Genomic DNA, 13486 nt, shown 5'->3' on the forward strand with positions numbered 1-13486 from the left:
TCGAGTGGAAAAAGGGTTAAAGGGGGATTTGGGGTTACTGGGTTATACTGGGAGGGACTGGGGGGGGGAACTGGGATAAACTGGGAGCGCTGGGAATTGAACTGGGAGAGGCTGGGAATCACTGGGAGGGCACTGGGAGGGCACTGGGAGGAACTGGTGCGGAGTAGGGTGAACTGGGAGGGAACTGGGGGACTGGGAGGGACTGGGGGGGAACTGGGAAAGGGTTAAAGGGGGGTTCGGGATTACTGGGTTATACTGGGAGGGGCTGTGGTGGACTGAGGAGGACTGGGAGGGACTGGGAAAGGGTTAAAGGGGGATTCGGGGTTACTGGTTTGTACTGGGGGGGAACTGGGATAAACTGGGAGCGCTGGGAATTGAACTGGGAGAGGCAGGGAATCACTGGGAGGGCACTGGGAGGGAACTGGTGCAGACTGGGATGGACTGGGGCGGCACTGGGGAGGTGACAGTGGCAATGGCAGTGACACGCGTGTCCCCTGGCTGTCTCCCCGCTGTGACACGCGTGTCCCCCCGCTGTTCCCACTGTGACACGCGTGTCCCCTGGCTGTCTCCCCGCTGTGACGCCCGTGTCCCCTCTCTGTCCCCTCGTTGTGACACGCGTGTCCCCCCGCTGTCCCCTCGCTGTGACACGCGTGTCCCCTCTCTGTCCCCTCTCTGTCGCGTCCCCAGCGTGGGAGCTGCTGCTGTGGCGCGCGCCCGTGCGCTCGGCGCTGGCGCTGCTGGCGTCGCTGGCGCTGCTGGCCGCGCTGTCGCGCCTCAGCGCCGTGGCCGTGCTGGCGCACGCCGCCCTGGCCGTGCTGGCCGTCACCGTCCCCCTGCGCCTGCGCCGGCTGCTCCTGCGGGCGCTGCGGCCGCCGGGCGCCGAGACACCCCCGCACAGGTGAGTCGCACCTGAGGGGGTGTGTCACCCCCAGTGTCACCCCCAGTGTCACCTGCATGTCACCCCCAGTGTCCCCTCCCTGCCACCCCGGCCAGGTGAGTCGCACCTGAGGGGGTGTCCCCCCCGTGTCACCCCCAGTGTCCCTCCCCTGCCACCCCCAGTGTCCCCTCCCTGCCACCCCAAGAGAGATCAGGGTGGCCCCTGGTGGCTTTGTCCCCATCCCTGTCCCCTTGTCCCTGTCCCCATCCCTGTCCCCATGTTTGTCCTCTGTCCCCATGACTGTCCTTCTGTCCCCAGTGCTGTCCCTCTGCCCTTCTGTCCTTGTGTCCCCAACCCTGTCCCCATGTCCCTGTCCTTCTGTCCCCCAGTGCTGTCCCCAGGGCCGTCCCCTGACCCCGTGGCTGTCCCCAATGATGTCCCCAGTCATGTCCCCAATGATGTCCCCAATGTCCCCAGGGCCCAGAGCCCCTCAGCGAGGAGCAGCAGCAGCGCTGGGCACACAGTGACCTTCACCCTCCTCTTCTTCACGTGTGCCTGTCCCCAATGTCCCCATGTCCCCAATGTCCCCAATGTCCCCAGGGCGCAGCCGTGGTCCCTCAGCGAGGAGCAGCAGCAGCGCTGGGCATGCATTGACCATCACCCTCCTCTTCCTCGCGTGTCCCCAATGTCCCCGATGCTGTCCCCAATGTCCCCAGTGTCCCCAATGCTGTCCCCAATGTCCCCAATGTCCCCAGGGCGCAGCCGTGGTCCCTCAGCGAGGAGCAGCAGCAGCGCTGGGCATGCATTGACCATCACCCTCCTCTTCCTCGCGTGTCCCCAATGTCCCCAGTGTCCCCAATGCTGTCCCCAATGTCCCCAATGTCCCCAGGGCGCAGCCGTGGTCCCTCAGCGAGGAGCAGCAGCAGCGCTGGGCATGCATTGACCATCACCCTCCTCTTCCTCGCGTGTCCCCAATGTCCCCAGTGTCCCCGATGCTGTCCCCAATGTCCCCATGTCCCCAGGGCGCAGCCGTGGTCCCTCAGCGAGGAGCAGCAGCAGCGCTGGGCGCGGATCCTGGCCCGGCACGCGGCGGCGGCCGCCCGGACGCTCACCCGGCTCTTCCTGGTGCAGAGCGTGCCCGAGTCCCTCAAGGTGACAGCGGGGACACCGGGGACAATGGGGGGTGTTGGGGACACTGGGGACACTGGGGACACCGGGGACACTGGGGGCAATGGGGGCATTGGGGGGACATTGGGGGCAATGGGGGGTGTTGGGGGGAATGGGGGCATTGGGGGGACATTGGGGGGATTTGGGGACACTGGGGACACTGGGGGCAATGGGGACATTGGGGGGATTTGGGGACATTGGGGACACTGGGGGGACATTGAGGGGCATTGGGGACATTGGGGGGACATTGGGGGGATTGGGGGCAATGGGGACATTGGGGACACTGGGGGGACATTGGGGGGATTGGGGACATTGGGGACAATGGGGACATTTAGGGCATTAGGGGGTGTTGGGGGCATTTGGGGCATTGGGGACATGGGGGGCATTGGGGACATTGAGGGGCATTGGGGACATTGGGGACATTGGGGGGACATTGGGGACATTGAGGGGATTTGGGGACATTGGGGACATTGGGGGGACATTGGGGACATTGAGGGGATGTTGGGGACATGGGGGGCATTGGGGACATTGAGGGGCATTGGGGACATTGGGGACAGCGGGCACCGGGCGCTGTGGGTGGCACGGGGGGGGGGTGGGTGGGTGGCACCGCCTGTGACGGTGACAGTGACAGTGACAGTGCCAACGTCACCTTGGTGGCCGCAGTTCGCCTTCCTGTTCTACCTGCTGACCTACGTGGGGGCCGCCTGCAACGGGGTGACACTGCTGGCAGCGGGTACGAGAGGGGACACTGGGGACACTGGGGGGACATTGGGGACACTGGGGGGATTGGGGACACTGGGGACACTGGGGGGACATTGGGGACACTGCGGGGACACTGGGGACACTGGGGACACTGGGGGGACATTGGGGACACTGCGGGGACACTGGGGACACTGGGGACACTGGGGGGACATTGGGGACATTGGACACATTGGGGACATTGGGGACACTGGGGGGACACTGGGGACACTGGGGGGATTGGGGACACTGGGGACACTGGGGGGACATTGGGGACACTGCGGGGACATTGGGGACACTGGGGGGACATTGGGGACATTGGGGACACTGGGGGGGACATTGGGGACACCGGGGACACTGGGGGGATTTGGACATTGGGGACACTGGGGACACGGGGGGGATTGGGGACACTGGGGACACTGGGGGGACATTGGGGACATTGGACACATTGGGGACATTGGGGACACTGGGGACACGGGGGGGATTGGGGACACTGGGGACACTGGGGACACTGGGGACATTGGGGACACTGGGGGGACACTGGGGACAATGGGAGGATTGGGGACACTGGGGACAATGTGGACATTGGGGGCATTGGGGACACTGCGGGGATTGGGGACACTGCGGGGACACTGGGGGGATTGGGGACACTGGGACACTGGGGGGACATTGGGGACACTGGGGGGACACTGGGGGGATTGGGGACACTGGGGGGACATTGGGGACACTGGGGGGACACTGGGGACAATGAGGACAATGTGGACATTGGGGACATTGGGGGGACACTGGGGACACTGGGAGGACACTGGGGGCATTGGGGACATTTGGGGCATTGGGGACACTGGGGGGGACATTGGAGACATTGGGGACACATTGGGGATGATGAGGGGACATTGTGGACACTTGGTGACCCCCGGTGTCCCCGCCGTGTCCCCTCCCTGCCCAGGTGTCGTCAGCGCCTTCACCTTCCCCGTGCTCTACCGGCGCCACCAGGTAACGGCCACGCCCCCAGGTGACACCTGAGGGGACATCGGTGACACCCGAGGGTGGCACTGCCACCACGGGGAGTGGGGGGGGGGTGTGACCATTGTGTCTGTCCCTAAATGTCCCCAAATGTCCCCAACTGTCCCCTCCAGGCCCAGATCGATCAATACCTGAGCCTGGCCCGGGGCCACCTGAGCCAGCTGCGAGCCAGGTGAGTGTCACCAATGTCCCCAAAGTGTCCCCAACGCCCCCAATGTCCCCAAATGTCCCCGATGTCCCCGCAGGGTCCTGGCCAAGCTGCCAAGTGCCAAAGTGAAGCCGCAGTGACACCGCTGTCCCGCTGTCCCCGCCCCGAGGTGACAATGAGGAGGGGGGCGTGGCCACGGGGAGGAGGCCACGCCCCATTCGCGTCCTTTTAATTTAAAATTAATTTAATTTAGTTTTATTTTATTTCATTCTTGTCCTTCCAGTTTAATAAAAACTCTTGTGACAAACCGGTGACAATGTGACAATGTTCCCCCCCCCAATGTCCCCAAATTTCCCCCCCCCAATGTCCCCAAATTTCCCCAAATTTCCCCCCAACGTCCCCAAATTTTCCCAAATTTTCCCTCAGATTTCCGCCCAAATGTCCCCAATGTCCCCCAGTGCCCCCGGCGTCCCCACTTTTCCCAAAATGTCCCCAAATGTCCCCAAATTTCCGTCCCCGCCCCGCCAAAAGCGCGCGAACGCGGCGCCTCAAGCCCCGCCCCCTCCCGCTCTGGCCCCGCCCCGCCCCTATCCTGATTGGTCACCGCTCCGGCCCAGGCCCCGCCCCCGTTGCCATGGCCGCGGCCGTTGCCGCGCGACGTAAACACGGGACGCCGGACGTGTTGACGTCACCGGCGGGGAACGCCGTAACCGGGGAGACCCGCGCGGTGTTTACCGGGACGGGAGCGCGGGAACCGCGGGAAAACGGGGCGGGAAAAACCCCAGAGGGATCCCCGGGACCCCCGGGACCACCGAGAGCCGAGAGAGACCCCCGGGACACCGGGAACGGGACAGAGACCCCCGGGACCCCCGGGACCCCCGGGACACCGGGATCCGGGAGACCCGCGCGGTGTTTACCGGGACGGGAGCGCGGGAACCGCGGGAAAATGGGGCGGGAAAAAAACCTCGGAAACCCGAGCGAGACCCCCGGGACCGCCGGGAACGGGACAGAGACCCCCGGAACGGGACAGGGACCCCCGGGACCCTCGGAGCGGGGCTAAGACCCCGGAAAGCTGAGCGGGATCCCCGGGAACCGAGCGGAACCCCCGGGATCCCGGGAACGGGGTTGAGAACACCGAGAGCCCACCGGGACGCCCGGGATCCCGGGAACGGGACCGAGACCCCCGAGAACCGACCGGGACCCCCGATAACGGGATAGGGACCCCCGGGACGGGACTGGGTCCCCCGGTACACCGGTAACGGCACAGAAAATCCCGAGACCCCCGGTAGCCCGGTAACGGGACTCCCGGTCCGTGCCGGGCCCGGGAGCACCGGGAGCCACCGGAGGCGGGGGCGGGGCCGGGGCGGGTGAATGAACGGTGACCCCGAGGGCGTGGGAACCGCCCCCCCCACACCGGGGGTGCCGCCGTGACTCAGCGCCGGTGCCGCCGGTGACATCAGCGCGCGGGCCCGCAACGGGACCGGGACCCCCCGGACCGGGAGCCCCGGATCCCAGCGACCCCCAAACCGGACCCTGAACCGGGACCCTCGGGAACCCGAACCGGGACCCTGAACCGGGACCCTGAACCGGGACCCTCGGGAACCCGAACCGGGACCCCCAAACCGGGACCCTGAACCGGGACCCCCGGACTCCGAACCGGGACCCTCGGGAACCCTGGGACCCCCGGACTCCGAACCGGGACCCTCGGGAACCCCGAACCGGGACCCCCAAACCGGGACCCTCCGGAGAACCCCCGGACTCCCGAACCGGGACCCCCCCGGTACCGGGACCGGCTCCAGCCCGGGATGGCACCGGGGGGGGGGTCCCGAGGGGTTACCGGGAGAGGTCCCGGTAGTACCGGGGGGGATTCCGGGGGTCTCATGGGGGATGTCCCGGGAGGAAGCACCGGAGGGGGGTCCCGGGGATGCCCCGGTTGGTTTGGGGGTCCCGGGGGGTCTCATGGGGGATGTCCCGGCGGTTACCGGAGGCTCCTCGGGGACACCGGGAGGTCACCGGGGGATGCACCGGAGGGAGGTACCGGGGATCCCCGGTGCGTTCCCCGTTGGTTTGGGGGTTCCGGGGGTCTCGGGGCTCTCATGGGGACACCGGGGGGTCCCGATGGTGGAACCGGCGGTTACCGGAGGCTCCTCGGGGACACCGGGAGGTCACCGGGGGATTCACCGGAGGGAGATACCGGAGATCCCCGTTGGTCTGGGGGTCCCGGGGGTCTCGGGGGAGTTCCCGGTTCCCGGTGCCGCCTCCCGGGACCCTTCGTGCCGTTTCTAGAACGGGCGGGCCGTTCCCGTTTCTATTAATACGGGCGGGCGGCGGCGGCGGCGGCGGCGGCGGCGCGGAGGGAATCCCTGTGACGTCATTGCTAGGATACCAAACAAACACTCCAGACAAGGCCATATTTGGCTAATTGCGTCACAGGAACTCCGGCGGGGCGGGGCCGGGGGATCCCCCCCGTTCCCGGCCCTGCCCGGGGCCTCTTAACGGCGGCGGCGCCTCCGGGAGCCTCAGACGGCGCCGGGCACCGACGGCACCGGGCCCGGGGCTCCCGGGGGGCGCGGGGGGGCGCGGGGGTCCCGCGGCGGCGGCGGAGGGGGCCGTGACGTCAGCGCGGGGGGGCGTGGCCCCGCCGTATAAAGCGGCGCGGCCGCCGCGAGCCCGTTCATTCATAAAACCGGACACCGGCGGCGGCACCGGCGCCCGGCCGAGGGGATCGAGCGCGGCTCGGCGCGGATTTACCGGCGCTCGTGGCGGGAACGGGGATTCATTCTGTACCGGGACAGCTCTGGGGGTTTTGGTACCGGAGCGAGCGGAGCCGGTCACGGATGGAGCGGGGAGCGTGAGGGGGTTTGGAACGGAGCGCCGGAGAGCGGAACGGACGGTACCGGAGATCGGCACGGACGCTACCGGAGCTTTTAGCGGACAACCGGAGCTGGACGCGAACGGTACCGGAGCTTATAGCGGATAACCGGAGCTTTTAGCGGACAACCGGAGCTGGGGACGGACGATACCGGAGCTTTTAGCGGACAACCGGAGCTCGGGACGGACGCTACCGGAGCTTTTAGCGGATAACCGGACGCACCGGAGCTCGGTACCGGCGAACCGGAGCTTGTAGCGGACGGTACCGGAGCTTTTATCGCATTACCGGACACACCGGCGCTCGGTACCGGAGCTTTTAGCGCACAGCCGGAGCGCGGCACGGACGCAGCGGAGCTCACAGCCGCTCAACCGGGGCACGCCGGACACTCACCGGAGCCTGACCGGCGCACCGACCCGAGCCGCCCCGTGATGCCGCCGGCGCTAACGGCGTGACCCCGCAGCTTTGTGGCGGCGCGGCGGCCCCCGCGGCCCCGGGGCCATGTTCCAGGGGTTCCCCGGGGATTACGACTCGGGCTCCCGGTGCAGCTCGTCGCCCTCGGCCGAGTCCCAGTACCTGTCGCCGCTCGACTCCTTCGGGAGCCCGCGGCCGCCGCCGGGGCCGCGCAGGTGAGCGCCGCCGGTACCGGGGGCGTGGGGATGAGCAGGGGACGGGGAGGATGAGGAGGGCGAGGGGGGGAGGATGAAGCGGAGCAGCACCGGGGGGGCGGGGCCGTGCGTAAGCCGCGCGCAGTGACGTCGCGGGCGGCGGTGACGCGGCACGCACGCACGCAGAGCGCGCGGGTTATTTTTGGGGTGTCCCCTCCCCCCCCCCCCTCTCTCTCTTTGGCGCCGTCGCCAAGGGAGACGGGAGGGGGACACGCCCACCTCGGGGCGGGCACGCCCACTTTGCGGCGGAGCCACGCCCACGCGAGCGGGGTGAACGGGGGTTAGGCCACGCCCACTGGCGGGGATGGGTGCGCTCCCCCCGAGCCTTGGCCACGCCCCTCCGAGCCTTGGCCACGCCCTCCTCTGAGCCTTGGCCACGCCCCCTTGCGTGTTTGGGGACCTCGGGGGGGTCCCAAAGGGTGGCGGTGTCACCTGGGGACCCCTGTGACGTCACCTGGGGTGGCGGTGTCACCTGGGGACCCTCGGGGTCCCCTCCAGGGCTCGGATTTTGGGGAGGGGGCGCCCAAAATTTGGCCCGAGGTGGGTTTGGGGGTCCCTGGCGGTGACAGGGACACGAGGGTGTCACCTCCCGGATCTGGACGGGGATGTCCCCAGCGATGTCCCCGTGTCCCCCGCTGCTCTGACCATGTCCCCCCGTGTCCCCAGGTGTCCCCCACCTCTCTAGCCCGTGTCCACCCGCGTCCCCCACTTCCCTAACCGGTGTCCCCATCGATGTCACCCCCTAACTGTGTCCCCCCGTGTCCCCAGGCGTCCTCCACCTCTCTAACCCCTGTCCCCCCGTGTCCCCATCGGTGTCACCTCTCTAACCCTTGTCCCCCCGTGTCCCCCATGGCTCTGACCGTGTCCCCAAGTGTCCCCCATGGCTCTGACCGTGTCCCCATCGGTGTCACCCCTCTGACCGTGTCCCCCCGTGTCCCCTCAGGAGTGCAGCGCCCTGGGGGACATGCCTGGCTCCTTTGTGCCACCGCATGGGTGTCACTGCTCTAACCCCTGTCCCTTGTGTCCCCAAGTGTCCCCATCGGTGTCACCGCTCTAACCGTGTCCCCCTTGTCCCCCGTGTCCCCGCAGGAGTGCAGCGCCCTGGGGGACATGCCCGCTCCTTCGTGCCCACGGTCACGGCCATCACCGCATGGGTGTCACTGCTCTGTCCTCTGTGTCCCCAGTGTCCCCATCGGTGTCACCCCTCTAACCGTGTCCCCCCTTGTCCCCCGTGTCCCCGCAGGAGTGCAGCGCCCTGGGGACATGCCCGGCTCCTTCGTGCCCACGGTCACGGCCATCACCACCAGCCAGACCTGCAGTGGCTGGTGCAGCCCACGCTCATCTCCTCGGTGGCCCCGGGGGCCGCCATGGCGCAGCCGCCCCCGCCGCCCCCGGCCCTGGACCCCTACGAGCTGCCCGGGCCGAGCTACGGCGGCCCCGGCCTGGGCGGCGGCGGCTTCGGGGCGGCACCGGCACCGGCACCGGCACCGGCACCGGGAGGCAGAGCCCCGAGGGCACGGGCGCGGCGGGGCCGCGAGGAGACGGTGAGAGGGTGGGACGGACGGGGGGACAGACGGGGACAGACAGAGGGACAGGGGCATGGACGGGACAGTGAGAGGGGACACGGGGGGACGGACAGAGGACAGACAGAGGGACAGTGAGAGGGGACAGACGGGGGGACAGACGGGGGACAGACAGAGGGACAGGGGCATGGACGGGACAGTGAGAGGGGACACGGGGGGACAGACAGAGGGACAGGGGCATGGGTGGGACAGTGAGAGGGGACACGGGGGGACGGACAGAGGGACAGGGGCATGGGTGGGACAGTGAGGGGGGACACGGGGGGGGACAGACAGAGGGACAGGGGCATGGACGGGACAGTGAGAGGGGACACGGGGGGACGGACAGAGGGACAGACAGAGGGACAGTGAGAGGGGACAGACGGGGGACAGACAGAGGGACAGGGCATGGATGGGACAGACGGGGGGACAGACAGAGGGACAGACGGGGGGACAGACGGGGGGACAGACAGGAGGAGACAGTGAGAGGGGACACGAGGGGACGGACAGGGGATGGAGGAGACAGTGAGAGGGGTGAGAGGGGACAGATGGACAGGGGGACAGACAGAGGGACAGGGTAGGATGGAGGGGATGGACGGGACGGAGGAGACGGTGAGAGGGGACAGACGGACAGACAGGGGGACTGAGGGACTGGAGGGGACAGACGGACAGACAGGGGGATGGAGGGATGGAGGCGGACAGGGGGACAGACAGAGGGACAGGGGGGACACAGGAGACAGTGAGAGGGGACGACGGACAGAGGGATGGAGGGGACAGAGGGACAAGGGGGGACACAGGGATTGAGGGACAGAGGGACAGACAGGGGACAGAGGGACAGACGGGGGGACATGAGAGGGCAGAGGGACAAGGGGGACACAGGGGACAGACGGGGGTGGCACCGGGTGACGCCGCTGTGCCCTGTGCCCGCAGCTGACCCCCGAGGAGGAGGAGAAGCGCCGCGTGCGGCGGGAGCGAACAAACTGGCGGCGGCCAAATGTCGCAACCGGCGCCGCGAGCTGACGGACCGGCTGCAGGCGGTGAGTATCGCCGCACTATCGCGACACTATCGCGGCACTATCGCGGCACTATCGCGACATCATCGCCACACTATCGCCACACTATCGCGATGGCAATCGCCGCCAGGGGGTGGCATTTGAGTGACGTTATCGGGACATTATCGCAACACTATTGCGACATTATCGCCACAGCAATCGCCGCCAGGGGGTGGCACTATTGTGACACTATCGCGACGTTATAGCGACACTGTCGCGACAGCAATCACCGCCAGGGGGTGGCATTGTCCCCAAGGGCCCGCGGTATCGCCAGTGATGGCGGCGGCATCCTCGGACTTGGGGACACTTGGGGACATCGAGAGGGGAGATGGGGACATTTGGGGACATCAGGAGAGGACAGGGATGTCACCAGCTGGTGTGATGTCCTCGGAGTTGGGGACATCAGGCGTCCCCAGGGATGGTGGCGATGTCCTCAGAGTTGGGGACATTTGGGGACATCAGGCGGGGACAGGAGTGTCACCGGTGATGGTGGCGATGTCCTCGGAGTTTGGGACATCGGGAGGGGACAGGCGGACACCCAGAGACGTCCCCAGCTCGGGGACATCTGAGGGGACAGAATGAGGACAGTGCCATCAGTGGGGACAAGGAGACAAGGGAAGGGACAGACGGACACTTAGGGACGTAGGGGGAGCCTGAGGGGTGTCCCCAGGTTTGGGGACATCTGAGGGGACACCCAGGGATGGACGGACAGAGACCCAGACGGACGCTCGGGGCCACAGGAACGCCGCAGGGACCCCGGGTGCCACCTGGGGGACACCTGTCGATGTCACCGTGTCCCCGACGTCTCTGTCCCCAGGCTTGGGGACATCTAGGGGGACACTCAGGACACTGGGGACGTTGCCAGGTCACTGATGTCGCTGTCCCCAGACTTGGGACGCCCAGGGATGGACGGACAGAGACCCAGACGGACACGCAGGGACGCGGGAGGGTGACAAAGACCCTGGCGACACTCAGGGGACACGGCAATGCCACAGAGCCCCTGGTGACACTCAGAGGGGCACGGGAGGGCCACAGCGACATCCGGGGACACCTGGGGACACCTGGGGACATCCGAGGGGACACTCAGGGATGGAGGGACGGAGACCCAGACAGACTTGCAGTGACATGGGACGGCCACAGGAGGGCGACAAAGACCCCGGTGACACTCGGTGCCGCCTGGGGACACCCGAGGGGACACCCGGGGGCCACCTGCAGATGTCCCCGTGTCCCCCGATGTCTCTGTCCCCAGGCTTGGGGACATCTGAGGGGACACCCAGGGACACCTGCAGATGTCCCCATGTCCCCGATGTCTCTGTCCCCAGGCTTGGGGACATCTGAGGGGACACCCAGGGACACCTGCAGATGTCCCCGTGTCCCCGATGTCTCTGTCCCCAGGCTTGGGGACATCTGAGGGACACCCAGGGACACCTGCAGATGTCCCCATGTCCCCGATGTCTCTGTCCCCAGGCTTGGGGACATCTGAGGGGACACCCGGGGCCACCTGCAGATGTCCCCGCGCCCCTGATGTCTCTGTCCCCAGGCTTGGGACATCTGAGGGGACACCCAGGGACACCTGCAGATGTCCCCGCGCCCCTCATGTCTCTGTCCCCAGGCTTGGGGACATCTGAGGGGACACTCAGGGACACCTGGGGACACCCAGGACACGGGAAGGGACAGCGACCCCGAGGGACACTGGGGACATTGCCAGGTCACCGATGGCGCTGTCCCCGGGACTTGGGGACGCCCAGAAGGACACGCAGTGACACGGGACGGCCACGGGAGGGCGACAAAGACCGCGGTGACGCTCGGTGCCGCCTGGGGACACCCGGGGGGACACCGGGGCCACCCGCGGGTGTCCCCGCGGCCCTGACCGCGCCCGCCCCGCAGGAGACGACCAGCTGGAGGAGGAGAAGTGCCGAGCTGGAGTCGGAGATCGCCGAGCTGCGCAAGGAGAAGGAGCGCCTGGAGTTCGTGCTGGTGGCGCACGCCCCGGCCTGCAAGGTCCCTTCGAGGACGTCGGCGCCGCCGCGGCCGCCGTGGCCGTGCCCGCGGTGCCCGCCGCCGCCGCCGCCGCCGCGCCCGTCTCCTCCGAGGTGAGCAGCCCCGGCGAGGCCCCGCTGTCGCCGCCGCCGCCGCCGCCGCCGCCGCTGCCGTGGTTCCTCGCGCCGCAGGGCCCCGTGCCCGGCGCCCGCTGCTGGGGAGCCCCTAACGCGGCGCCCCCGCGTTTGTGTCCCCCCACCCAGAGGGAAACTCCTCCTCATCGTCCTCGTCATCCTCATCCTCCTCCTCATCCTCCCCGCGCGGAGCCTGGCGCCAGCGGCGGAGCGGCGGCAACGGCGGCGACCACCGGGGCTCCTCCTCCTCCTCCTCCTCGGACTGCCTGAGCTCCCCCTCGCTGCTCGCGTTGTGAACGGGGCGGCGGCGCTCGGTCGCCTCCGTGCGTCCCCTTTGTCGCCTCCAGGTGTCACTTTGTCCCCTCCAGGTGACACCTCCGCGTCACCCCCGCCCCGCCCGCCCGCCCGCCGGGCTTCGTCCTCCTCGGACCGCCCGAGCTGCCCCGAGCTCCTCGCGTTGTGAACGGGGAGAGGCGGCGCTTTGTCGCCTCCGTGTCCCCTTTGTCACCTCCAGGTGTCGCCTCCACCCTCTCCAGGTGGCGCTCGGTCACCTCCGTGTCCCCTTTGTCACCTCCGGGTGTCACCTTGTCACCTTCGCGGGGCTCCTCCTCCTCCTCCTCGGAACACCTGAGGTTGTGAACGGGACAGGTGGCGCTTGGTCACCTCTGTGTCCCCTTTGTCACCTCCGGGTGTCACTTTGTCACCTTCGCGGGGCTCCTCCTCCTCCTCGGACCACCTGAGCTCCCCCTCGCGTTGTGAACGGGACAGGTGGCGCTTGGTCACCTCTGTGTCCCCTTTTGTCACCTCCAGGTGACACCTCCAGGTCACCTCCACCTGTGCTGTTTTTTTTTGGTGGCTTGTTTGTTTGTTTGTTTGTTTGTTTCCACCCCCGGTTTTGGTGGGATTTTTTGTTTTTTTGGGTTTTTTTTTTTTCCCCCGGTTCTGGTGGGATTCGTTATTTTTCGCATATTTTTTCCCCCTGATTTTTTTTTTTTTTTTTTTTTTTTTTTGTGGGGGGGGGGGTTGGTTGTTTTTTTTTTTTGGCGCCGTTTTGGGCCGATCTGGTTCTTGTCACCCTCCTGGCGGGGGTCGCTCCGGATTCTTTGTCCCTTCTGGAGATGTCCCCACCCCGTTCAGCGCCTTCTCGTGGCGTCCCTGTCCCCTCGGAGGTGCCTGGAGATGCCACCACCCCATTCCCACCGCCCGCAGGAGCTTCCGTGTCACCCCGAGGTGACCGCGAGGGTCCCTCCAGGACCTCTGTCCCCCCGGAG

At 67.4% G+C, this 13486-nt stretch overlaps 2 protein-coding genes across 2 annotated transcripts; both read left to right on the forward strand.

The window, feature by feature from the left end:
• The first annotated feature begins 1881 nt into the window (after positions 1–1881).
• Positions 1882–4260, forward strand: LOC134433756 (proline-rich protein HaeIII subfamily 1-like). The gene is made up of 5 exons (XM_063182468.1): positions 1882–2029; positions 2708–2777; positions 3729–3775; positions 3919–3977; positions 4051–4260. The coding sequence occupies exons 1-5, from the start codon at positions 1882–1884 to the stop codon at positions 4183–4185; spliced, it is 459 nt and encodes a 152-aa protein (XP_063038538.1). The 3' UTR covers positions 4186–4260.
• A 2299-nt stretch (positions 4261–6559) lies between these two features.
• Positions 6560–12137, forward strand: LOC134433757 (protein FosB-like; the record flags this gene model as incomplete). Its single annotated transcript, XM_063182469.1, is given in 9 exon segments — positions 6560–7428; positions 7431–7451; positions 8434–8454; positions 8754–8796; positions 8799–9034; positions 9980–10019; positions 10022–10086; positions 11989–12100; positions 12103–12137. Coding segments are annotated over 9 exon segments (678 nt in total), but the record flags the coding sequence as incomplete, so codon positions are not given.
• Between the last annotated feature and the right edge of the window lie 1349 nt (positions 12138–13486).

This window comes from Melospiza melodia, unplaced genomic scaffold (assembly GCF_035770615.1).
Source record: "Melospiza melodia melodia isolate bMelMel2 unplaced genomic scaffold, bMelMel2.pri scaffold_246, whole genome shotgun sequence".
NCBI classification, from domain to species: Eukaryota; Metazoa; Chordata; class Aves; order Passeriformes; family Passerellidae; genus Melospiza; species Melospiza melodia.

Coding starts and splice junctions, on each gene's coding strand:
- LOC134433756 (XM_063182468.1), top strand. CDS start 1,882: ATGTCCCCATGTCCCCAGGGCGCAGCCGTGGTCCCTCAGCGAGGAGCA. Junction 3,776..3,918: donor TGCTCTACCGGCGCCACCAG/GTAACGGCCACG, acceptor TGTCCCCTCCAG/GCCCAGATCGATCAATACCT. Junction 3,978..4,050: donor CTGAGCCAGCTGCGAGCCAG/GTGAGTGTCACC, acceptor ATGTCCCCGCAG/GGTCCTGGCCAAGCTGCCAA.